The following is a 25,873-nucleotide window of genomic DNA, read 5'->3' on the forward strand; positions in this document are numbered from 1 at the left end:
CCTGAGTCTCCATTTTATATAAAAGGGAAACAGCCTCAAAGAACTGAAGTAAACTTTGCAACATCAAAGAGATAGCAAGAGGCAGAGCCAGGATTTGAACCAGGCCTGTTTGACCTTGAAGCCCATTCCCTATGTCATATGCTTTCACGTCCCTGGATTTAACAGACAACCAGCCCTAGGAGAAGGGCGTGAGAGAACAAGCTGGTCTTTTTCATGCTCCCCCACAGGACTATTTTGTTTTAGGCAAAACTAATATTTGACAGCTGTGGCTTCCATTCTCAACCTTGATTCCATGCCTGTGTATAAGAGGAACGTTTGTGGGGAGATGGGGTTGGGGGAGAGGGGTGGGCCTCGTCTTCCTCCTCCTCAGTTACAACTGCTGAATCCAGAATGGAAGGCAAACTTTGAACAAATCAAATTCAAATTTGGGCAAGTCAAATTCTGGAGGGACGTGCCCACACTTCCAACCATCAAAGCACCCTCTGCAGGAACGTGTGGAGAAGATGCTCAGCCCATCCTCCAGCTCTTATCCCAACTATTCCCTTTGACCAAGAACAACAGATGTAAAATCACTATCCATCCACCTAACTCTGTATCCTGAAGGCTGTCCTCGTATGCAGACAGTGGAAAAGGGCCTCTTAGCCCAGGAGAGCATGTTACTTAACAGCCCACAAATGAAACCACTTCCTCTCCACAATGTCTTGGGATATGAAAGAGTCCTCCTCCCCCCTCTACCTATCATGTCAATGTGTGTCCCCTCTCTGGTATGTCTTGGACAGGATATTGTCTTCAATACACGTATTGTAAATTATTGACATACTCCTTATTTAGAGCTAACAGGTGAGAAGGAAACATTTAATGACTGTCCCCTATGGCTGAACAAGAACAAAAAGAGGCTACGGGCCCCCACATGGAGACCCAAGAACAGTTGGTAAAAGAGAGTTAATAATGGGTGTGTTATGAGAGGGTCCTGATATTTGGAGAGTTAGAGGAATCCTTCAAAAATGTAGCTCCACTTGAGACTGGGTCAGAACTCAGAGAACCACAGAAGACATCCTCTTTATCCAGGCCCTGAATGTGATGCAGAGAATGGGGAAGGGCTGGCAGTATTCAAGGAGAGGAGACCTGAGCTGAGCCCAGGCTAGACATAGGAGCTCAGAACAAAAGGACTTTTTAAGACTAACCTTATCAAATCTTACAATAGTAACCAAAAAGTATAGGAACCTCATAGTTCAGATCAAGAGTTAAATCAGTGGCTGTCCACTTTCGCAAAACAGGAGTGTCACCTTTGAAAAAGACAGATGCCCAGTTCCATCTAGGAATTCCAAACCAGGACACCTCTGGTGAGGCCCAGCAAAGAGCCACCAGCCATTCTGATACCCAGCCAGAATTAAGCAGCACTGGTCTAAATCCTAGAGCTGTATTCATACTTCATTTCCAACTTGTTCTCCCCCCAAAACTTTCCCAGGACCCAAGCCAGTCCCCAACATGTTGAGTCAAGTATGGCTTTCCTCCAGAAACTTAATTGTTCCGAGTTCCTGACTGTAAATTCCTTACCAAGGCTCCACTCGCCCCTCAGCCCAGAGTATAAAAACAGGGTGATTTCCACAAACCACATTTATTTAGGGACAATTTGCCAAAGGAATCATTTGGGTTGGTTTTTATTTCTGATTCTTCCCAGTAACTTGTCCACAAAGAACACTGTGCAATGGAAGGGTCTGATCCAATGGAGTGTTTGAGGCCACTGCGGCAGCTCAGCCCGGGTGCCCAGGGCCAGTGTCCCACTCCAGAGGGACCAAGTCCATGCTCCCCACCCCCAAGCAGAGCTGTCCCATCTTGCTACCAGGCTCCGAACCCTTCATCTTCAGCCCTTTGACCAAGCAATGGGGCAGGCAGACAACTGGGAGGCCGAGGGGTCTGCAATAACTGGTACAGGGACCCGGGACACACAGGGTGTCTGCTACCGCAAAGGATGAAGGAGCTCTCCTTTCTTCTCAAACAGCTTGCTCTGTTGTTGGCATGCCCCCAGCTGAATTTTTTTCAAGTGGGTTATTTGGCACTAACCTCAGAGAAGGCCGAACTGGGTGCTGCGGGGGAAGGGAAGAAGGAAACAAAGAACAAAGGTAAGAAGGAGTCCAATCATAGTAGTGACCACTTACTGAACTCCGTCCTTGGACCCGGCCCAGCTCTGAACTGCACATGCGCTATCTCGTTTGATCCTCACCACCTGGGAGGTAGGTATTATTATGCCCATTTTAAGGATGAGGAAACTGAGGCTCAGAGAGGCTAAGTTACCTGCCCAAGATGACCGAGCTTCTAAGTCACAGAGTCAGGATTTGGACCTAGGTCTGTCCAGCTCTAAAGCTTGTGATCTGAACCGCTGTGCTGTACAGCCTCAGAAAGGGGACATGGCATGATGTCCCCTGCATTTCAGTAAATGTAATCAATTCAATAGAAAAATAAAAAGTTCTTTGCTACCCCTGCTTCCTATTAAATAACATCTCTATACCCGAGGTCTCAGACAAGTGGCCTACAGGCCAGAATTCACCCACAGGTTTATTTAATTCAGCACAGAGTGTTTTAAAATAACTTGACCAGGGGCCAGCCTGGTGGCGTATCGGTTAAGTGCACGCACTCCACTTCGGCGGCCCGGGGTTCACAGGTTCAGATCCCGGGTGTGCACTGATGCACCACTTGTCAAGCCATGCTGTGGCGGCGTCCCATATAAAGTGGAGGAAGATGGGCACGGATGTTAGCCCAGGGCCAATCTTCCTCAGCAAAAAGAGGAGGATTGGCATCGGACATTAGCTCAGGGCTAATCTTCCTCACACACATGCAAAAAAAGATAAATAAATAAATAAAATAAAATAACTTGACTAGCCCTTGAAGGCCTTGGAGTTTGCGGCCCTGGCCTCTCATCACACTCGCTTTATTGGATCCGTTTCCAGAGGACAGAGGTGCTGTTTTCTACAGAGTTTAAATCACAAACACGAGCACTGAACATGGGGAAGGTAGCTGTGAAGAAGGCTCACTCCAATGTCATCTCTACCTCACAGACTTTCTGCAAACAGTGTCACCAGAGGGGTGACACACTCAGCAGCAGGCACAGTGCAGCTGTATCAGCAGGTCTCTAAGAGGCAGGAGGCCTGGCAGTTACTGCAGCATCACATGGCAATAACGGGAGAAGGATGTGGGGGGAAGGACTATATTCAACTGCAGCTTCAGAGAGGAGCTAACATTTCGCTTGGTGGAACCAGGCCAGGTCTCTGATCTCACACTTCCCTGGCAGAACCTTTCTCTGCTGCAATCAGCTGGGAGTCATGTGTCCTCGGTGCTGGTGCGACAGGAACAAACACAAGCCATCATGCCACAAACAGAGGGGGCCAACCTTCCTGAACCCAGCAGAACACCGCTCCCTTCATGGCCTGGGTGCCTATCATTAGTCTACAAATAGCATCATGTCCATTGCCAGCTCACTTCTTTTGTCCTAACCCCTGCTCACTACACGCCAGGGGCCTTTTCTAGGTGCTGTATTTCCCTGGGGAGTTGAGCAGAGAAAGTAGGAATCAGACTCCATATTATTGTATGGAATTCAGCACACAGCCTTCCTGGCAAGTTAGATTATGACAAGGCATAATAAGTCACAGAATAAAAAAATCTAAGAGTTGGAAGGGACCTTTTGATAGGAAGGACAACTATCCCTTGCAACACAATGCTTGCCCATGGATCTTATGGCTCCCTCTCCCAGGGTTGTGCTGAGGAGGAGACACTGCCCACCCCCCATGAAGGCGCCTCTTTTCACCACTGAAGTCAATCATCTCTGGCCTCAATGACCCTTAACACTCAAGACTGGGTATGAGGGCAAGTTTGATATGACTCTTCCATCCAACAGAGCTGCAGCTTCTCAGACTTTCCTACTACTCAGGAAAATCTCTACCCTCAGCAGAGTGACGTCCCAGGTGACTAGCCATGTCCACCCCCCACGAGTTTGCAATGTCCTTCCCAGCTCCTTCTCCCACCTCCAGATGCCTGGCTCAGCCAGGCCCAGAACCGTTCTCACCATGGTCATGTAGGTGGCCTCTGATTTTCCACTTGGTTCTTCTTCCTCGATCACCTCTCGTGTAGATATTGAGGAGTAAATGTGTTTCTAAAGGGGAAAAAAAATGGCATAAACATTCCTAAAAATCAGCGAATCCTATATGCCAGAGAAAAGGCCATCTACTACTATTCACAGGGCATCGACCGCCAAAACCGGTAGGTTCAGAGGGTACTGAGAGCTAGAGAACTATCATTAAGAACGATAATTCAGTCCTCAGTCTTCCCCAAAATTAAGAAAATTAACTCATCTGCAAAGAGCACTATCTTAAGAATCTAATTCTTTGCTTCAAAAGCTAAACATCTTTGTTTGGATGGGCCTTTAGATAGCAGCAGGGAATCCTTATCTTGCCCAATTATTTGCACTCTGTGGTTATTTCCTCCTAATTAGAGGCATGGCGGGATGGCATTAATCAGCAGCTAATTGTCGTCATCTCTTTCAGAAAGTTTATGTAGTGGGGACGGCCCTCCCTGAACCTCACATCTGGAGGTTGGTGGTACTTTGTGATTCCCATTCCTGTCACTATTTGGGGAAGCAATGCCATCCAGTGACAAATTCTTGGGCTTCTGGAGGTGCCTGCACCAAGCTGTGAGAAAATCCTACTCTTGGGTCACAAACAGTCCCAAAGATGGAAAGGTAACTATTCAAAGAAGAGCTTTTAAAAGTTAAAAAAAAAAAAAAAAGAAAGAAAGAAAGAAAGAGACAGGAGTTCAAGGAAGTGAATCTGTTTCTCAGTCCCCAGTAGCAACTGTTTACAGCTCCATTACAGACTAACATGGAGGAAAAAGTTCTTGGTCCTCTCTTTCTAAAAGTCCCCAAATATTTAATTTTAATCGTTAACTCCTTCATTTAACTCCTGAATGTATCATAATTCTCCCTTATATTTATTTACACACTGCCTCCTAGGTTACGAAGCACTTGCATATCATATTATGTGAACCTTACAACAGGGCAAACATGTTTGTCCTCATCCTCATTTTACTGATAAGAACACTGGGGCTCAGGGAGGTGGCAGAGCTGGGCTCGGACAAGGACTTTCTGACTCCAAGTCCAGTGCTCTTTCCTGAACCCTACACCAGGATGTGTTGCCCAAGCCGGGCTGGTCCCACCCACCTCACCCCACTCTCTCCTCTGGGGCTGTTATTTCAGTGATAAAGACTTCCTGAGCCCCTGCTCTGTGCCCGCGCTGCCTACGCGCTGAGACCTAACGATGAGGAAGACACAGTTCACGGAGGAAGGATAATGACACCACCTTGATTCTGGAGAAGCATCCACCTCGCCCTCATCGGGCACAGCAGCAAAATGGCGAGGAGTTCTTCTCTTACCTCTGGAAGGGCCTTCTTTGTGTTCTCCAGGCTTTTTACCAGGGCTGTGGAAGTGTCGGAACTGCAAGGCAGGAAAAGCACGTGGGATTAACCAGCTGGCACTGTACATTGAAGGAGGCCTACGTGAGGCCCCCAGAATTTTGTGAAGACAGAGATCTCGGGGGGGGGGTCTCTCTAGACTCCTACAGCCAGCGCTGCCCAGCTCTCCTGGAAATCCCAGACGTGCATCCCTTTAATGGAGAGCAGGGAGGTATTCCCGAGATGGTTTGGGCCAAACAGCAGCGTCAACTTCTCCATTGTCACCCTAACAACTTTCTGTCCACAACAATGAATTAATAGAGAGGGGCCATGGGGTTAGACTTTACCAGTTCCCAGGACTAGGGAGATGTAGCTGGACCAGCAGGGCCAGAAGCTCAGTGAGGCACCAGTTCAAAGGGCTCCTGGCCTCTCCCCGGGAGGAGGCCAAGTAAAATTATCCCCACACACACCCCAAGCTGTGAGCTCTGGCCATTTCCCAGCCCCTGGCCTTTGATCTCTTGACCATTTGCCACCCGCATTTGCCACTCAATATACTTCCTTTCTTTCTATTTTGGCCTAAGGTTGAGCTGAAAAAAAAATCAGGGTTAAAGCTAGAACAGAAACCGTATTTTTTTGTCTCCAAGTGGAAATATTTTTATCAGATTTTGATTATAAAGTTCTATGTTCTCATTGCAAAATAATTTAAATAATACAGAAATGTAGACAGTTGGAAGCTGAAGTTCTAGTAAACCCCCTACCCTCATGGGACCCACCTTCTCCTTTATCCCAAGTACCACTATTGATATTTTAGAATGATCCTTCCAAACCTCTCTCAATGCAAGCATATGTACACTCACACAAAATATATTTAGTATATATGCTGCTGAAGTCAGCATTATATAATTTTCTTTCTTATAAAAATGGGATCATACTGTATACTCTGTGACACTACTCCATGGACATCTTTCCATGTTATTACATACAAGGTTGGGTGGTATTTCATTGAATGGAATACTGATTCATTGAATCATCACTTTTCTGACAGATAATGAGGATGATTTCAATTTTTAATTATAATCAATGCTACAGTGACCCTGTTTATGCACAAATCTCAGCATATCAGTCTGATTTCTTTAGAATAAACTAGCAGACACAGAAGCACTGCTCTTCATTTTGAGGGAAACTGGGGCCCAGAGAGGGGAAGTGAGCTCGTATGGAACCCAGGTTGTCTAACTCTCAATTCAGTGCTATCAGCATGCCCAGAGCAAAGACCCTCAGAGAGGCCAACCAAGTTCAAAACCAAGCCAGAGAGCCCCTGGGGAATGAAAGTGCAAATGTAGCAGGCACAAGCACCTTCTGTAGAATCCGTGTTCCAAGGGAAAGGAGACTCAAAAGGCAGCATTCCTTAGTCTTCATGGGGGCCTTCTCCCATTAACACTATTTCAACAAAAGAGTCAATTTGCCCTAGCAACACATTTCATCAATGGTGGGGTAAGCTGAGGGACACAGACCCGCCAACAGGCAATGAAACACTAGTACCCATGTCAGAGCACCTGGGCATTTTTGAGATACCAGAACTACTGATGAAAGTCAAGCCTTTAAAAGCACACTTCAGGGCCAGCCTCAGTGGCCTAGTGGTTAAGTTCAGTGCATTCTGCTTCGGCGGCCTGGGTTTGGTTCCCGGGCGCAGACCTACACCACTCATCTGTCAGTGGCCATGATGTGGCGGTGGCTCACACACAAAAAAAGGAAAATTGGCAACAGACGTTAGCTCAGGGCAAATCTTCCTCAGGAAAAAAAAATAAAAAAACACTTCAACAATAAATAATTTAGGACCTGAGGGCATCCATTCAAAAATAGCCTCTCATAATTAGAATGTGGTCCCTCAAATAAAGCCACTGACAACCCTCAAGATCTGAGCTTCTACATGAAATGTTTGTTGTAGATAATTCAAAAATCATTTCTCTCAGGCATTGAATGGCACCACTACAGTTCTTGCATAAGATTTATACTCTTAATTATGCTCTACTTAGACCACCATTTATAAAAGCACTGGTAATCTTTGTCAAGTACCACAGTGAATGAGGATGGTGTGGGAATGTGCCAGGCCTTTCACGAGCACTGTGAGCAAAGGGGGCGGGGTCATTATCCAGATGATGTCTAATATGACAACCACAGATGATTCTATTTTAAAATGCCCCCTGCAGTGAAAATGGCACAGTTAGAGCTTATCACTCTCTTCCACTTCAGGTTAGAGGCAGTCCTGCACCTCCAGCCTCCCAACCCACGAGGTGGGAGCAGCCCTCTACCTCTTATTCCTGTGAGTCTTCTTCACGATCAATATCAGAACAGGAAGCAGCAGGATAGTGGTGCAGACAATCCCCACGATGATCACCAGGTGATTACCACCCAGGATCTCAGGTCTGACGGTTACTGGGGTCACCAACCCTTGGAAAGGAAAAAGACAATGAGAGGGCCTCCATATTCCAGAAAAGAGCTGAGAGCCCCACCAGTTCTAGACCAAGTAGCAACAGCCAGTGCAGGAAGTAGGGGGAGAAGGCCAGACTCCTCTGCATGTTGAAACACTGAGACTCCAGCTGTCCCCATTAGATTGAGAACCAAAGTCTGACGCCTTGCTTAGCCCTAAAATGTAGATTAAGGTGGGTGGGAGAAGAAAATAGCACCTCACCTATAATAGAATTTACTTTTACATTAACAATTCTATCTTAAAATGTGGTTTTACCAAATGACATAGAAATAACAGACATTTTAGAGGCTGCTGATCTTTCTAGAGGAAAGTGATTGTTTTCAAAAGGATATATGCTACAACACTCAGCCCCATAGTCATGATGTCAAGTAAGGCCTTTGGAGGCACTTCCACCCATATGGTACCCTCTTCACTCAATTTCCTCAATTCACTCTAAATATATACATCAAACACTAGGCACAGAAGATACAAAGACAAATAATGCATGGGTCCTGCCTTCAAGGAGAGGGACAAACATGTAAACAAAACCACAGCCTGCTATAGGTTCTATGATAGAAGTCCATATGGGGTACAGAGGGTCACAAAGAAGAGGGTACCCACTTCTATGGGGAGCAGAAGAGGAGAATTTGTCAGCAAAAGTTTAAAAGTTAAAGCTGAGCCTTAAAGGAAACATCAAGTTTGTTGGACAGACAATATAGGGGAAGGATGGAGGGGACATTATGCACAAGGTCTGGAGGCCTGACAGGATGGTGCTTTTAGAAACTAGAAATAGTTTCATGGGTCTGGCTCCCCTGCATTTATGGGTGTGGTAAGGAATTAGGCTGAATAGGTAATAGGATGTAAGTCATGAAGGACCTTGATTATCTCAACCAGGATTTTGGCTTTTTTTCTGTAGGCAATGGAGAAACCAATGAAAGATTTTAAGCAGTGGAATAGAATGTTCAGATGTGTGATTTATAAAGATGGCACTGATAGCTGCATGAAGAATGAGAGCAGTGGCTGAGAATGAAAGCAGAGGCTGGTTAGAGGCCTACAGTCCAAGACAGAGATGAAGACAGCCAGAGCTAAGGTGGTGCTGATGGACTGGAAAGAAGGCAGCTTCCAAGTCAGTAGGAGAAATGACAAGACCTGTTGACCTGTTAGACTGAGGGCCATGGGAAAGGGCAGAATCGAGTACAACTCCCAAACATCCAGTTAGAAGACTGTGTAGACGGTGGCATTAACTGAGGTTGAGGAGATGGGCTGGGGAGAGGGGTGCAGGGGTAGGTTTGGATATGTTGTATTTGAAGTATTTGTGGAATATCTGGGTGGAGTCCATATAGATATATGGATAGAGATAGACAGATAAATTGTGTCCAACACAGGATATACTGCTGATATAGAGAATATAGTGTCCAATACTACTGAGGTAAAGAAGGCCAAGGAGGGGCAATTAGAGGACCATCGGTGATTGAAACTAGAGTAGAGGTAGAAGGAGAAACAGACTGTGGCGCACTGAGGAGTTAATCAGAGACGAGACAGGAGACACCACATACAGTCCTTTAACAAGCTATTTGGCTTTGTCAAGAAAGAAATATATAATTGATCGTGGTAAAGATTGCACAACTCTGAATATACTAAAAGCCATTGAGTTGTATGCTTTAAATGGGTGAATTGTATGGTATGTGAGTTGTATCCCAATAAAGCTGTTTTAAGAAAAAGAAAGATACAGGAAAGCTGAAGCAGACAAGGACACAAGCTAAGAGGAAGAGTGGAGCCTGTTTATATGCTGAAAGGTAGAAGCCGATGGAAAGTGAGCGCTTAAAGAGCCAACGTTGTGAGGTTCCTGAGAAGGAGGAGAGGATGCCACCCGTGCACGGGGTTCGGACAAGCCCTGGGTAGAAGGGAGCTCAGGATGGCAGGGCAGAGATAAGGATGGGGGTAAATGTAGATGTTTGTGGGTGGGGAGGGATTGGAAGTTGAATGAGCTCCCACTAATGGTTTGTATTTTCTCTGTGAAGTGGAGATAAGACTTCTGAGAGTGAAGAAATCCCTCTGTCCTGCTTCCCTCTCCAGCTGGGACCCTTTGCTATTAACAAGAAGTTGTCCCCATAGACTTACGTCTCTGGCCAGAGGTATGGAGGTGGTGCCATCCTCACCTCATTCCTGCCCCCAGTCAACCACAGCCAACCCATGAGGGCCCTAGCGAAAGGCAAAGTCCACAGGCCACATCCTGACTGCTAACTGGGTTATGGTTTAACTTTAACCCCTCACTTATCAGCCTCTCTCAGTCAACACAATTGAGTCTTTATTGTCTACACACCACTGGCCTGAATACAGTGTTTGCCAGAATACAGAACCTTTGATCAGAAACCCCTCTGTGTTTGGTTCTGATCCCTTCCTGTTTTCTCTCTGTTCTTTGCTGTCTGTCGCTAGGTCAGGATCATTTTCCCTTCCACTACAGAGCATACAGCATCTCCCTTGAAGCCAAGTAAAAATGACTTTGGACATCAACTCAATCTATTCTGAGCCCTGTATCTTTAAATCGGTAGATTATACTGGCAATGAGTAAGGTCTGGCCGAGGGCTGGTGCTCACTAAATATTAGCTCCTTTTTCCTTGACCTACCAGTAGGGCCATAACTAGGGTGAGGCAAGCAAGGCGCATTAGGTACCAAATTTAAGGAGGCATCACTCTCAGGGTCGTGCAAGTGCAGAGTCAGGACCCTTGCAGCCTCTTTGGCCACCCGGTCCTGGCCATGCCTACCAGCTATGAGGTCCCTCATCCCTCCCTAACCAAATGTTAGATACTTTGGGGCTCTTTGGGGATCACGTGCAGCACAATGGTTTTCCTGAAGGTCAGGTTTCCCAGGTGGATGCTGCAGGTGTATCTTCCTCTGTCAGACTCCTTCACTCCTTGGAGCAGAATGGAGCCATCATTGCGAGAAGTGTCCCCCACCAGGTTTACACGGTTCTGGAAGCGGCCCCAGTTCTGGGGGTACCCCAGAGGTATGCTGAGTTTGGGGTGATAGCGCAGCACAATCTCCTCCTAGAAGAGAAAGGAAAAACGTATGAGATTGCAAGGACTGGGGGACGCGGGCAAAGGGAAGTTTGAGAGGAGAGCTCTCGGGACTCACGAGGCCCTGTATGTGTAGGCAGTACAGGTACTATCAGACAGTATTAGATAACAGAAATCATGTACACTCACGAGTGTGCAGGCACGTGTAGTTGTGAAGGACACCACCAACCGGACACCACCAACCATGAACAATGGTTCCATTTGAAAAGAGGGATGAGGAAAGTGGGAATGAGGGACTTGAACTTTTTGCACTTCTCCAGTAAAAAAAGTAAAAGTATACCTTTACACTTTATGACATTTCCAGTTGGATTTCCAACAGGCACCTGAAACATGTCCAAAACAGAACTCCAAACTTTTCCCCCAAACCAGTTCCTTCCAGTCCATTCCATTTTGATAAATGGCAATGCCTTCTTCCAGATGCTCAGGCTAAAAATCTTGAAGTCATCCTTAACTCCTCTCTTTCTTGAACAACTCACATCTAAAATGCCTCAGCAAATCCTATCACTCCTACCTTCAAAAGATATCTCAAATCTAGCCACTTCTCACCTCCTCCACAGTTACCATTCTGGTCCAGGTCACCCCATCTCTCACCTGGATTCCTGCAAAGAGCTTCCTTATTTGTCTCCCTGCTTACTCCCAACTACAGTCAATTCTCAGCAGATGAGCTTTTAGAAATGTAAGTTAAATCATGTTACTCCTCTGCTCAAAACCCTCCAACGGCCTTCATTTCTACTAGAAGGACAAGACCTCCGTGATCTGCCCCATCCACTTTTCCCCTCTGATTTCATCTTCTTCTTGTTCTTTCCTCACCTGCTTGGGTCACTTCACTCCTACCACACCAGCCTCCTTGCTGCTCCTTGAGTAGTGGCCTCAGGGCCTCTGTACTTGCTGCTCCCTATGCCTGGAAAATTCTTCTCCCAAGACATACACATGGTTCACTCCCTTACTTTCTTCAGACATCTGCTCAAATGTCACCTTTTCAGTGAGGCCTCCCTAACCACCTATATAAAATAACAGCCACAAACCCTCCTTTCTTGTTCTCCATAACACTTACTATTACCTGACATATTATGTATTCATTTCTTCATCATTTTACCGTGTATCTCCCTCTGTCATGATTGTAAGTCTGCCACCAGAGCAGGAGCTTTGAGTGTCCACCACATAGCAGATGCTTAAAAACTACTTGTTAAATGAATAAGTGTTGGAATTTTTAATAAAGGTATGTAAACAGTATTATTATTTTTGTGTGTGTGTGAGGAATATCAGCCCTCTTTTTTTTTTTTTTTTTGCTGAGGAAGACCGGCTCTGAGCTAACATCTACTGCCAATCCTCCTCCTTTTCCCTCCCCAAAGCCCCAGTAGATAGTTGTACGTCAAGCTTTTAAGAAAAGAGATGGGAATGGGTATACAGCCACAAACACGAATGAAAAGACCTGGCCCCCAACCTCTTGTCTCTTGTGATTCAAATTCACAACTCAAAATGTCAACTCTCATCCTATTTTCTACTGAGACTCACTTGGTGGATGACATTTAAATGCATCTCAAGCTCCCAGAGGTGAACCTGAGACTACGTATAATTCCCCATTCTCCATTATGATGCCACCCTTTCTGACCCACTCAGCCGTCATATAGGAATCAAGTGAGGACAAATGACTTTTTTTAAGGGATGACCTGGAAAATGTCTTAATTTATAAAAGTTACATCTTTTATAAATTTTGCACCTTAACTTTTATTAACAATAAGCTACTGGATGTCCCTTACAACACATCTTGACCCATAAGCACATCACCATGCCATAGTTGACATCTACTGGTCTAGTGGACTAACTTGCTGTTACTGCTTCAGAGTTCACATGAAATACTCCTCACCCTGGTCCTCAGAATCTACTACTCCCAACATCTGAAGCATCCATGAAGACAAAGAAAATTCCCTCCATCACATAAATGGGGCAACAGGGGACAGAAGAAAATTTACCCAAATAAGAATAAGAACATAATCATTCTTATTCCTAGCCCATAGCTTTCCTGGCTAGGCCACAAAAATCACCCTGCACCCCATTCTCCCAGGAACTCTACAAAGAGAAGGGAGAAGAGAAAGGAAACTAAAATGCAGTGGCCAAGTCATGTACAATGCTTTACATGGACTATCTCATATATATGCAGCTTGACAACCCTAAAAGTTAAAAATTTCCTTCTCTATTTCTTCCTCTTCCTCTTCTTCTTTTTCTTCTTCTTCATCATCTTCATCATCTTCATCAGAGTCATTTTTCCCACCAGGAAGCTGAAGTTGCCCAGCCAAGTGGCCAAGGTAGGAGGAAGCCCCATTCTGACAAACTCCAAAGCCCCAGCCCTTCAATACCACCACATGGCACATGACGCCTGGACTCTCCCTTTCCCCCCACGGTCCTGACACCATCGGCCAGGGGCTTCTACTACACAGTGATGGTTCCTCCTCGTTACCTTGGCATGCTCTTCTGATGAGAACGTCCAGTCTACTTTGGTCATGCGTTTCTCTTCTGTGCTCTGGAAAACACATCCCATCCGAGTTGAATCACCCACATGGACCGTGAGCTCTGGGGATAAAACGGTAAATCAAGGTATAATCTATAGAAGTCAAAGAACTTCTAGAAGAGACAACGTTTAGCCAAAGATTCTCAGCAGTAAAATCAATGTCACCACCAAATACTGCACACATTCCCTCCACAGATGATCCAGATGATCTTGTGTGGACAAAGAACTCAGAGGCCTCCCACTCAAGCCAACATGACACCCCAAGGCTAAGAGAATACCCTCTAGCTACCCACATACATCAAGTCTGAAGCGTCCTGCTATCTTCATACTAAACACTTTCTACTTCCCTTTAATTCCTCTCTCCTTCTCTTTTCCAGAATTTCTCCCACAAGGCCCAACTCCACTTCAAGTTTATACTAAAGAAAGCATGAAAAATCTTAAAGCCCCCTACTTTCTGTTCACCAACTTAGAAGTCCACATCTGCTTCACATAAACAGGAAGTGGAAAGTTACATAACTCTCATTCATATATATAACTCAATGGCTCTCCTAGCTGAAAAACTGAATCATGGGTGACTTTCTTCAATTTCTTTTATTCTTTTTATAAGTTGTCTTAGGACTTGCTTAAGACAGTTCTGGCTACAGTACAGGTCACAGGACTCTTTGCTAATTAGGCCAAGAGAACAGACAGCTTTCCTCTTGACTTTTCTTTCTATTTCAATCCTTGCCCCCATCCCCTTCCAGATCCCCCTTCCCCTGCTTCTGGCTTTCCAACTCCTAGGCTCTTCCTTCTGCTTATTTGTATAAGCAGCTGACCCCATCACATGTTTACTGCATAACTCATTTCAAGAGGTCCCTAAAAAAATAAAGCAATGAGAAAGATGTTTCTGATTTTTCAGTAACGCTCTTTTCAAATCAGTCACAAAGTCAATTAAGAAATGAAAGGCAGGATAGTATTTAGGGAGACACAAGCCTAAGTCTTAAATGGACAGAGTTCCTTCAAAAGAGCATTAACTAAAGCTCACAAAGGAACAAACAGTGTGTAAGCTGACAACTTCATCCAAATTGTTTCCCTAGGAGAACACTAACTTCCTGCCCAGCAGGAGAGATGCACAATGGAAGGAAAGCAAAAGAAAATATTACAAACTCGAAACTCTGTGGAGGGAATTATTTTGAAAGTAATAAAAATTCATTCCAAAGAATACCAGTAGGGAAGGAAACTCCTTGTAAATCCATCAGCACATTAAGAACTGAACTCTATTTTTTAAATGCAATAATAATAACCGAACATTCTGAGTCCTTTCAGCACAGCAGGCACGTGCTAGACACCTTGTGTGTAGTCTATCAGCTAGCCATTACAATATTTTGAGATATACAGGATTACTCTCCCATTTTAGAGGAAGAAAGTGAAAGAGCCCAAAGCTACACGGCCAACAAAATGCAGAGCCAGCACTCAAACCCAGGCCTGAGCGAAAACAAAGCCCACGCTTTCTCACCCACTACACTGTATCACCCCACATAAGTGGAAGGATGGCTGATTCTAGAACAAAAGTACAGGAAGTTAATATTATCTTTTTTTGTAAGAATATTGTCTATAGTATTTAAAATAAGAATTATGAAAAAAGGAATTAAAGTAGTAAATCATAGAAAAATTATAAACTGAAGGGTAAACTTTGTAGAGAAAATTATAAACGACTGCACAAATGGAGTTTTCACATGGGAGGAGACAACCTCCAACAGGCAAGTTGGACAACTTTCCACTGGCCACAGGAAAATTGTTAGGAGCTGGATCTATTCTCACTCTGGCTGGAAGGGAAAAATAAATACAAGTTGCTCCACTGGCTACTGGGGAAATATATGACCACCCCTAAAATTGTTCTAGCCTGTTTCCATGGATTCTTCAACTCTTAAAATTGGCTCCTTTTGGTTCGTGCCCTCTGTGTCTCTTCTAAGCAGGAAAAGGCACCAATTTTGTAGCCACGCTTATATGGACAAGTGTTCAAGCATGGCATCAGGGGACAAAGCAGAAAGCAGTTGCCCAAAAGATAATCCTTGTGGAACACAGGCAGCTGACTCATTTTCTCTTCCTAGAGAACCAAAGCTTTGGAATCAAAAGAAAAATGCCAATTTAAAAGAGTAGAAAAAATTAGCAGAGAGGCCAGAGGCCACCTTCTACAATTTCTTCTACAACTCCTCTTTTTAGAAATCAGATTTAAGTGAGGGACACTAATTCAAGAATTTTATTCACTCAACAAATGTTTATTGATTGCTTACTCTGTGCCAGGCACTGTACCCAGGGCTGGTCAGAGGACAAAGAACACAGACCCAGGTGAACAGGGAAGACACAGCTGAACAGGCATCACCAAGGAAGAGGACAGGGTGCTCCAAAGGGCTCATTAAAAGAATGGACCTAAACTAGCTGCGGGGAGCGGAGTGTCCAGATTCTAGCTCTCTAGATTGCAAGATTTCCTGAAGCCATAGACTATTTCTTCTATCTCATACTTTTAAAGAATGTATCTAATTCTGTGGTTTTCAAACTTTTTAAAAATAGCAGCATTCTTTCTCCAAACAAAATCTTATCTGGCAGCCTAATGAATAAAACAGGAAAAAGAAAAAGGACTTTGGTTGCAGTGGAGGTGGAAGCCTGAGGTCCTACCTAACCAGGTCCTCTATCAACCCCCTGCCCTGTTCTCACCTTTCAGGGGCCTACTACGTTCCTTGGACCTTAAGGGTTCTACAGAGCACAGTTTTAAAACCACCAATCTACTGAAGCCACTCCGTCCATTTACAAAGGAGAAAATGAGGCCCAAAGAAGTTAGAAGGATCTGCTCATTTCTTTTATATCCCCCAGAACACTTAAAATTGGTACCTATAAAATATGGATGTGGCATCAATGTGGATAACTGATGAGAAGTATCAGGGTATAACAGAAAGACCATGCACTTTGTTGACAGAGGTGCCAGGGTTCAAGTACTGAATACGCCACTTAATAAACATGTGTCCTGAGGCAAGTCACTTAACCTCTCTAAGCCTCAGTTACCTCATCTGTAAAATGAAAAGAACAATACCTCCTTCACAGCATTTTCATGAGGATGAAATATATTTAAAGTAATAATAAAATAATGATCACCATTATTTTTATTTAAAGTAATAATAAAGTAATGATCACCATTATTTTTATTTAAAGAGCACCATTTACTGAGGACTCAGTCTGTGGTAAGTACCTAGCCAAAAGTCTGCCATTTGCTCAACAAAATTCAGTTCCCTTTCCTCTTTGCACATCAAACCTCTTACCCTTCACCCTTCTCTAAGTAAACATTCATGTACCTTTGGGCTCCTCTGGTAGTACATGCAGCACCACTCCTTTTTTGAACACCAGGCTCTCCTTTTCAAGGCGGATTTCACAGGTGTAGGTTCCCTGGTCAGCCTCTTCCACATTTTGGAGCAGGAGAGAACCATCATTGCGTAAGATGTCTCCCACCAAGCTCGCACGATTCTGGAAGCGCCCCACAGGCACGCTGAGGTTGGCATAATAGTATAGCACATAATCCTCCTGGAGGGCAACACAACGTCAGGGAAAATCTAAAGTCAGTGGCACCAGACCTAGAGGTCTAGATTCAGTAGACCTTGTTATGTGAAGACAGCATAGTCATCATCATGATCATGATCAAAAAGTCCTTGGTATCCAATTAATAATAATAACATACCAGGCAATACTCTAACTTGCACAAGACTCTGTGGCTCATTTTATACAAAAACAAATTGAGAAATGTGGTCCACACATTTTCATTTCTTACAGTCCAAGGTAAAATGTAACATCCACTCTGAAGGTCACTCTGGGGATTCAAACTCACAACTTTTGAAAACCATCTCCCATCTTTACCCTGCTTTCTGCCATGGCCCCTGGATTAGATGGCACTCAAAGGAATAACACAATCCCACAGACTGGTTGTTGTGAGAATTCCCAGCACAGTACCTGTCACTCCTCTCCTTTCGGCCCTTCTCCTGACAGCATATCACAAGGCATGAAGAGTCATCAACAGGAAATGGTTTACAGGCTGGTGGGGGGCGGGAGGGGCAGGGCGCCAGGGAATTTTTATTTCTACTTATACCATAGGTATATCCCTCTTATAATAATAAATAGTAATGAAAAATAGAGCGAGAGCAGCATTATAGGGGTAACATGCTCTGAGGTACAAAAACAATAGTTCACTTGCAAACAGTGGGACTTTATTGCTAGCAACACATTACTTAGGACATATTTCATAAATGATCCTGACATACAAGTATCTCTACAGAATCTCTAATGAGGCTCAATACTCCATTTCCTACTCCAAAGAGCTCCCATGAAAGACCCTCACTCAGCCATGCTGCATCTGCAAATCCCAACACCTCACGCTGCTGTGAAGGAGAAAGAGATGATTCCCCAGCACATAAATGGGGCGGTGGAATCCTGAAAGAACCTGTCCCCCCTCAAAAAAAAAGATTCCTGGGACATCATTCTTATGCCTAGGTCATAAGTCTTCTGTCTAGACCAATGCTCTCTAATACTTATCACCTCTCCCACCCACCTACGCTACTCTACAAAGGGCAGAAATAGAGAGAAGAAACAAAGAGAACTTTGTGTGCATGTCTGTCATTAGCTTCTCAGTGCCTGAGAGCTTAGCATTACCATTATTATAATGACCTTCATCCTCACCACGCAAGCTGAAGCTCAGCGAGGTTGAGTAACTTGCCCAGGTCACGGCACAGCCAAGCAGCCAAGCTAGGAAGAGACCCAGTTCTGACAAGCTCCAGAGCCCAAACTCTTGCAACACCACCTTACGACCTGAGGACCCGATTCTCCCTCAACCCACACTGTCCTGACCCCATTGGCCAGGGGCTTCTACTACACAGTAACATTTCCTCCAGGTTACCTTGGCGGGCTTTCCTGATGAGACCATCCAGTCTACCTTGGTCACACGTTTCTCTTCTGTGCTCTGGAAAACACATCCCATCAGGGCTGAATCACCCTCGTGGACTGTTAGCTCAAGGGAGGAAACAATCAAGTCATTCGGGCTGAAGGGATAATCTATAGAAGTCAAAGGCAAGAGGATACATCATTTAGACAAATACCCTCAACAACAAAAATCAATATTAATCATAAAGTACCATATACCCTCCCTTCCCACATGACCCAACATGGACAAAGTACTCAGAGGCCCCTCACTCAAACCAGCATGGCATTTCCAAGGGTAAGAGAATACCCTCTAGTTACCCATATGGCTCAAGTCAGAGGGGTTCTGCAGTCTTTATACTGCCTAAACGCTAACCAGTTCTGTTCTAGCTCATCCCTTCCCCTTTTCCAGAATTCTTTTCCCCAACCTCCTTTCTAAAGAAAGAAAAAAAAACCCTGAAGTCCCTCCTTTCAGGTCATGAATTTAGACACCCATATACAGGAAATGGGATGTCTCTTGCTCTCGGTCTCCTAAGAGTTCCCTATCTGAAAAGCCAATTCACAGGTATTTTTACTTCCTTCCTCTTTTGCCTTTTAATTCCTTTACAAAAGCTTCTCTCTGAATTTGCTGCTTGATTCTGGCTATAGTGCAGGTCCTTGTAATTAGGCGAATACAGAGCACAGCTCTCCTCTTGAATTTCCTTTGGGTTTGCCTTTTCCCTGCCCCCCCACTCCAACTTTGCCATCAGCCCTGGTTTTTCAGCCTCTAGGTGTTTGCATACATGGTACCACTCCACTATCTGTACATTGTTCAAGTAACTTCTCTTTTCACTAAAAAAGAAAACCATTACATGGAGATTTCTGTTTTTATAAGATATGCTCTATGGAAAGAGACAACATCAAGAAAGATACATTTAGATGCTGGCCAGTTTGTATCAAAGAAGAGCCAAGTGAACACATATGGGAATAAACAGAAAATGTGCCAGTCTTTTCATCCAAGCTGTTGTCCTGAGAGAAGAGAGTTAACTTCCTGCCCAACAGCAGGCACACACAGTAGGGAAGACATGAAAGAAAACATGAACTCTAAACCCTTTGGAGGAAATTATTTTGAAAGAAATCAAAATTAGCTCCAAAAATGATTTGGAATTTTCCTGTAAGGAAGAACTGAACAACTTTATGCGTGGTTAAAGGTATAAGAAGCTAATTTTTTGTGTGTGTGTGAGGACGACTAGCCCTGAGCTAACATCCGATGCCAATCCTCCTCTTTCGTCTTGAGGAAGATTGTGTGCTTCACACACCTTGGGGGCACTGTCTAAACACCCCCTGAGATCATGATAACTCTGCTTCCATGAAAAAAAAAATTCTCTAATACATATCATTTTCGTGTGTGTGTGTGTGTGTGTGTGTGTGTGTGTGTGTGTGTGTGTGACTGTCTGCATGTCTATGCATACTCTATGTTGCCTGGAATTAGAGCCAAGGCAGTTCTTTTGTGTGTTTTGCTGAGTCAGTGTTTAGGTCACCACGCACAGTTAAAAAGCTAATAACAAAGAGAAAAATAAAAGGCTATGCAAGCAAAGCACCTAATTAATTTATCCTTCCTACAGAGCTATGTCCATGGGATACAGAGAAAGATAAGGGGGAAAAAAGGATGAAAAAGTGAGAAAGAGTGGAGATGAGGAAGCAGCCCTGAGCACTTAGGTTACGTATGAACAGGAGACTCCAACCTGGTCTGAGGAGGCAGCCGGAGCAGGCTTTTTAGAAGGAAGTGAAGCTTGAGGGGAACCCCGAAGGATACGGACGTCTTAGGCAGGCTTGCTAGGGTGAGGTGGAAAGAGAAGGCTCCAAGCAAAAGACACCACCCAGAAGTGGGAAAGAGCTCAGTGCATTTGAGGAACCGCGAGAAGGCTGGCGTGGCTAAAGCCGGAAAGCAGTGACAGGGATTCTGGGACTCTCTTTGGTAATTTCATTTCCTGCTCTGAGACTAACTGTGGTTTTAAAGATAACAATTTAAAGTGCAAGAATGCCAAAAAGAAACTCTCTTTGTATCACAGAGGAGGGTCCTAGAACACTCAATAAGGACCCAAAGGCATTCAGTCTCTTATAGAAACAGAGGAAGATTCGGCCTTCCAAGAAAGAGTATGTTATCTGCCTTCTAAAACAGCTGTTTCGGCATAACTATGAAGTTCCAGATTAGGGTTTTCATTTTCAACAAACCAAGGGGAAATGAGAATATACAAAATTGGCTTTTAAAAATGCATGAGACATACAAGAAATCAAATACACCCCTTGGTCCCTTGGTTTCTACTTACCCAGTAACACTGGTATCAGGATGAGTTTCAGTAGGCAAAACATGCTGCTCTCCATTTTTCAATCTTAAAAGGAAAAAAATTAGAAAATAGTGTCTAGAGAAGTTTGGTAATTTAACAAACCAACAGAGGTGCCTCCAGCGGCCAGCCTCTGTCTGAGGTGCTGGGATGCAGCATTGAACAACAAAGACAAGGTCCCCATTCATACGCAGTTTGCATGTGGGGGGAGATGGGGGAAAAAAAGAAGCAAATGAATCAATAAGAAAACAGCAGATGCCAGTAACTGCAATGATGAAAGAACACAGAGAAGTGTTCGGAGAGTCACCTGGGGGCTTCTTTAGACTGGCTGTAAGGGAAAATTAGCTGAAAGTTGCTTTTCAAGAGAAAAACAGCAAATAATTTCAGGATACCCTTGAGATGACAACCCTAGACATTCTACAACCTAAGAGTTTCACACAAACAAAAGACTACAGGATACGTAGCCTCAATGTTTACCTCTCTCTCCAACTAAATTAAAATTACTACTTTTAGACATATGAAGAATGTTCAAGATATGAGAAAGGAGATACACAAATAAGGGGAAAATTTTAAACTCAGTTAAGGCATTCACCAAGCTCTATGACACAAACAAGCCACATCAAAAGTCCACGGTGAGCCTTTTAAAAATTTTTTTAGGCAGGGAAATGTGGGTAGAATGAAAATTGGGCTGTGCGTGGGCAAAGCATTTTTTAAACGCCGATATTACCTCTGTGGTATTAATTTCACTGCATCCACTACCTCCTGGGAAAGGATTCGCTGTTCTACACAACGTCCCACAATTTTCCAAACAAAACCAAAGAACCCTAACTCCAAGGAGTTACAATTCAACCAGCTTTACATTCCCACCTACTGCTGTAGCTCACAGCCGTGAGCCCTGGACCCCTAACATCCAGCCATGGGTGAAATTCCACCTTGGAACCTGCTGGGGGAAAGGTCTTTCTGTGCATTAACATCCCAGTACCCTCCCCAGCTCTTGTAGGAAGTCCAGCACATATGGTGGCCATTTTAATTTGTAAAAAATGATTACCTAGAGATTCCTTACCTGTATTCTAATCAACAAAATGCTCCATCTGGAAAATCAGGGTCAAACTGTTCAAGGAGGTCCTCCCCTAGGTTCCACTTAGGCAGAGAACTGTTGACCTTGCTGAACCTCAGTTTCCTCGCCTATAACATGGGGATAATAATGCGAGGATCAAATATGATAATGTAGATAAAAGCACTTTGAATAATAGAAAGCATTACCATATAAGATCCTATTTTTTGCAACCTAAAAGTCAGATAGGAAAGAGTTTGTAGCTTTAGGAAAGATTTTGGGTTCTGAGCTTCTACCTTTATAAGAATGGCAAATGATGAATCAGAATGAACTGGAAACTTTTAAGTTTCAATATTTGAATCCCATCACAACAATGTAGATAATAATTACACTGACTCAGACATACCAAGAGTCACATTAAGTTTCCCCAAACATAAGTACATCTAACGAAAACCAGATCTCTCTCAAGAGAGCCACAGCCCTATTCCTGCTCCAAGACGCCCACCTCACCCCACACATACATAGGTGAGCATGGTAAGGGCTTCCTTTACAGCATGTCATAATTTTGATTCATTATATCTGGGACATCTTGATCCCTGTAGTGTTCTTGATGAATTCTTCTCCAGGGAGTTGATTGTGCTCCCTCTTCTGCCCAGCAAAAGGATCTCGTACATTCCCTGAAGCACTGCACCATTTGCATGGAGGATTAATTTACACACCTAACATTAGAATCCCATTTACAAATTTACACGTTAGATTTACACATCTAACATCTAAATCCCATTAAGTCCACATTCTCAAGGGCAGGACCATACCTGTGTTGTTTATGAGCATCTCATGCCTGCACTCCAGCACTGGTAAAGTGCCTGGCATATAGATACTGGATAAGCGCTGATAGCTGCCAATATGACCATCAAATTGAAATCAATTTAGATATCCTGCAACTGCACCACTCTATTCTAAGAGGAAATCAGCGACCCCAAAAAGACTCTGAATCTAGTCACCAAATTCAAGTCACTCAGAGCCACACCCAAACCATTCTCAAACAAATTCTAAGAAATGTGCAAACAATCTGATGCAGAGAAGAGATCCATTTTCAGTCCTAAGTACTCAAATACACCACTAGAACTCTGTGTGAATGAATAAAGAGCAAGGATTTAATAGAAAAAGCATTGAATTGAATTTTTTAGAAATTCTCTTCCCAGGTCAGACCTTCCATTAACTAATTCTTTGATCTTTGGGAAATCACTCCATCTCCCTGGGCCTCATCCTTAACATTAAAGGATCGGACTTTTTTTTTCCTCCTAATTAATATAGCACCACACTAGAAATCAGTAGCTGATATGCAATAAACCAGAAAAGGTTATATGCTAGGTACTGTTGGAGTGTTTTACACATTAACCCATTTAACCCGCACAAGAACCCTATGAGGTTTCACAGATGAGGAAACTAAGGCACAGGTTGGTTAAGTGACTCGCCTTATAATACACAGCAACTGGCAAAGCCAGGATTCAAACCTAGGCATTCTGGATCAGAGCCTGTCTCCTTACTACACTGTACTCCTCCTCCACGTTTGTGCAAGTCATTAGAGCAAAGCTCTGAATTCCATTCATCAAAACAAGATTAATCTGCTTTCCCTGACTGAATGCTCCCCCTACCCCCTTCACCTAGTTAACTCCTATTCATCCTTTAGATCTCAAGTTAAATGTAATTTCCTCAGGGAAACCTCTCTTTAACCACCCTTCCCAGGTCAGATCCTAGCCATATGTTTTAATAGTACTATTTACCTTTCCTTTAGGATATTTGTCATAATTTCTAATTATCTATTTATTTGTGTGCTTGTTTGATTAAAGTCTTGCTCTCCACCCTCACCTTTCCCCAGACTATAAGGTCCATGAGGCCAAGAACTATGCCTATGTGCTACTGCATCTCCAGGGCCAGCACAGAGGAAAGCCCAGGGTGAGACATCAGTGATCACTCATCAGAATAAGTTAACAATACCTACCAGGGCCAACAACACTCTAGTCAAGTTTCAATGTCCTAGTTAGTTGGCAAATATTCAGAAATTTCTATTTATATATATATATATATATATATATATATAAATCTGATTAATAAAATTCTGTATTTTATATATATATATAAAATGAATCTCAGTCTTTAAAAATCCAACCAAAGCATTCAGATGCACCTTAAGCTCCTTGATAACAATAGACTACATTTAAATTCTCGCTTTCTACCCCGCTTCCTTCTCCAGATACTGATATATCTCCTCAGCAGATGTTCTTGAGATAATTCTGCATGGTTAATTATCTCATAAGTCAGCAAAACATTTTAAGATGAGCTCATGGCTCTTTCACAATATAATTCCTGGCAAATATCTTCCATAGCTCCTGGGAAGTTGTAACTCTCAGGATCATCTTTCCTATTATTAATAGTGTAGAGGAACTGTTATCCTTGGCACAATTATGACCAAAAAAAACTTCAGAAAAGAGACTCATGACAATGAGATTACTACACAGGATGTGAAAATGACCCCCAAATATTACCATATTACAAGACAAAATAAAGGAGAGATGCTGTCTCTCAGTCAAAGTGTTTGCCCCTGGTAAGGACCGCCTATTACTGAACAAACAGACAAGTGCACACCTTCCCTTACTCACACAGCCTGCTCCACTCGTAATGCTAAGTCCTTCCACTTTACACATGGCTGTGTAACTCCAGGATCTCAGGTGATTTTAGGTATGAGTCCACATAACCACACCAAAGCACGAACCTCTTAAAATGCATCCCTCTTTTTCCTTCCAAGACCATTATTAAATGCAGACTGGTAGGTTACATGGCTCCTTGTAACACAGTCTAGGTTACGTTGGTCAACCCTCTACTTGAAGGGGACCTTAGAAGTCTTTACTCCTGCTCCCTCCTTCAGATTGGGTTATACCTACACCATCCTACATCACTCTTTCATGAGATCAGGGCTATGCAGAGGGTGTGACAAGTAGCCTAGCTCTCTTGGGAGGTTAAAGTTCCTGACTTCTTAAAATTAAATATTGCCCTGTCTAGGATTGGGAGAAGAGAAACAGTGAAGGAACAGTCCTGCCATGAGTTCCAGGACAGCTAGCCACAGCTCTACCTAAAGCCACAGGCAACTTAAAAGCTAAAGCCTTATCATCATCATCATCATCATTTACTCTTTTATTAAGAGCAAGCCTTACTCCTCTCTTCTCTGAGGATCTTAACATAAGTTACTCTACACTACAGAAAGAAAAACTGCACCTACTAGACTACCTAATGACAGCCCTCCTGTAGAGGTTGAGAGTTCTGCGATTGTGGCCTCACACTCCAAAAGGATTGCCACTAAATTACAACCTTCAGAACCAGCCTTCTTCTAAGTGAGGAAAGTTTAAGTCACTGCTTAAGAAATACAAAGCAATTGCTTACCCAGGATGAGGCGCTCTCAGGAGAAGCAATGCACTGAACTCTCTCACAACTGCAGTTTCCAAGTCCAACTGAAGAGACTTCTGCCAGCACAGAAGGTCAGGCTCAGAGCAAACCATATGCGTGCCTTCCGAGGTGGCTGCAGAGACACAAACAGGAACCTCTAAATCAAGGTTCTCGTTTCAGTATCTGGCCCATTACCCAATTTTTATTTACACTTTCATTCTAAAAAGTGGTGATAAATTCAGCTTACTGAGGAAAGCCTCATATTCCAGACCTCCATGGTGTCATCTCCCCTTCTAGAACACAAGCTCTCTGGGGGGGGGGGGGGGGATCTTGAATGGCATCAGGCAAACACTTGCTGAGAAAGAAATCAGACTCATGCAAATAAAATACAATAAATTTAAGATTGACACAAAACATTTTGCTCTGTGTTTAAAATAGAGCAACCTCCCTTATTTTTTTCTCTCAACATAGAGATGCAATATAGCCAGGCAATCACCCAATCCCTGCTCCAAAGTGATGCCTGCCCAGTCTTCCAACTCACCACCTAGACATGTCGATTTCCTCTGACCATGTGATATCAGCATTTCCAGAATACAGGTAGCATTTTATTCCTCCAGAGAATAC

General features: G+C 43.7%; 1 protein-coding gene across 3 annotated transcripts; it reads right to left on the reverse strand.

The window, feature by feature from the left end:
• Nucleotides 1-1,602: 1,602 nt before the first annotated feature.
• Nucleotides 1,603-25,405, reverse strand: JAML (junction adhesion molecule like). Of its 3 annotated transcripts, XM_087433766.1 has the most exons (11): nucleotides 25,247-25,404; nucleotides 21,815-21,936; nucleotides 20,737-20,799; nucleotides 18,408-18,562; nucleotides 16,819-17,044; nucleotides 13,442-13,554; nucleotides 10,716-10,953; nucleotides 7,749-7,887; nucleotides 5,422-5,482; nucleotides 4,061-4,147; nucleotides 1,603-2,087 (listed from the first exon to the last, which is right to left on the reverse strand). In XM_087433766.1, the coding sequence occupies exons 3-11, from the start codon at nucleotides 20,789-20,791 to the stop codon at nucleotides 1,995-1,997; spliced, it is 1,167 nt and encodes a 388-aa protein (XP_087289892.1). In that variant the 5' UTR covers nucleotides 20,792-20,799; nucleotides 21,815-21,936; nucleotides 25,247-25,404; the 3' UTR covers nucleotides 1,603-1,994. The 3 variants fall into 3 exon arrangements, with proteins under 3 accessions (XP_087289892.1, XP_004427323.1, XP_087289894.1); XM_004427266.3 differs by lacking the exon at nucleotides 21,815-21,936 and having other exon boundaries at nucleotides 25,247-25,405; XM_087433768.1 differs by lacking the exons at nucleotides 20,737-20,799; nucleotides 21,815-21,936; nucleotides 25,247-25,404 and adding an exon at nucleotides 20,152-20,252.
• Between the last annotated feature and the right edge of the window lie 468 nt (nucleotides 25,406-25,873).

Source organism: Ceratotherium simum, chromosome 7, assembly GCF_057802395.1.
Source record: "Ceratotherium simum simum isolate JZ-2026a chromosome 7, ASM5780239v1, whole genome shotgun sequence".
In the NCBI taxonomy this organism is placed as follows: Eukaryota; Metazoa; Chordata; class Mammalia; order Perissodactyla; family Rhinocerotidae; genus Ceratotherium; species Ceratotherium simum.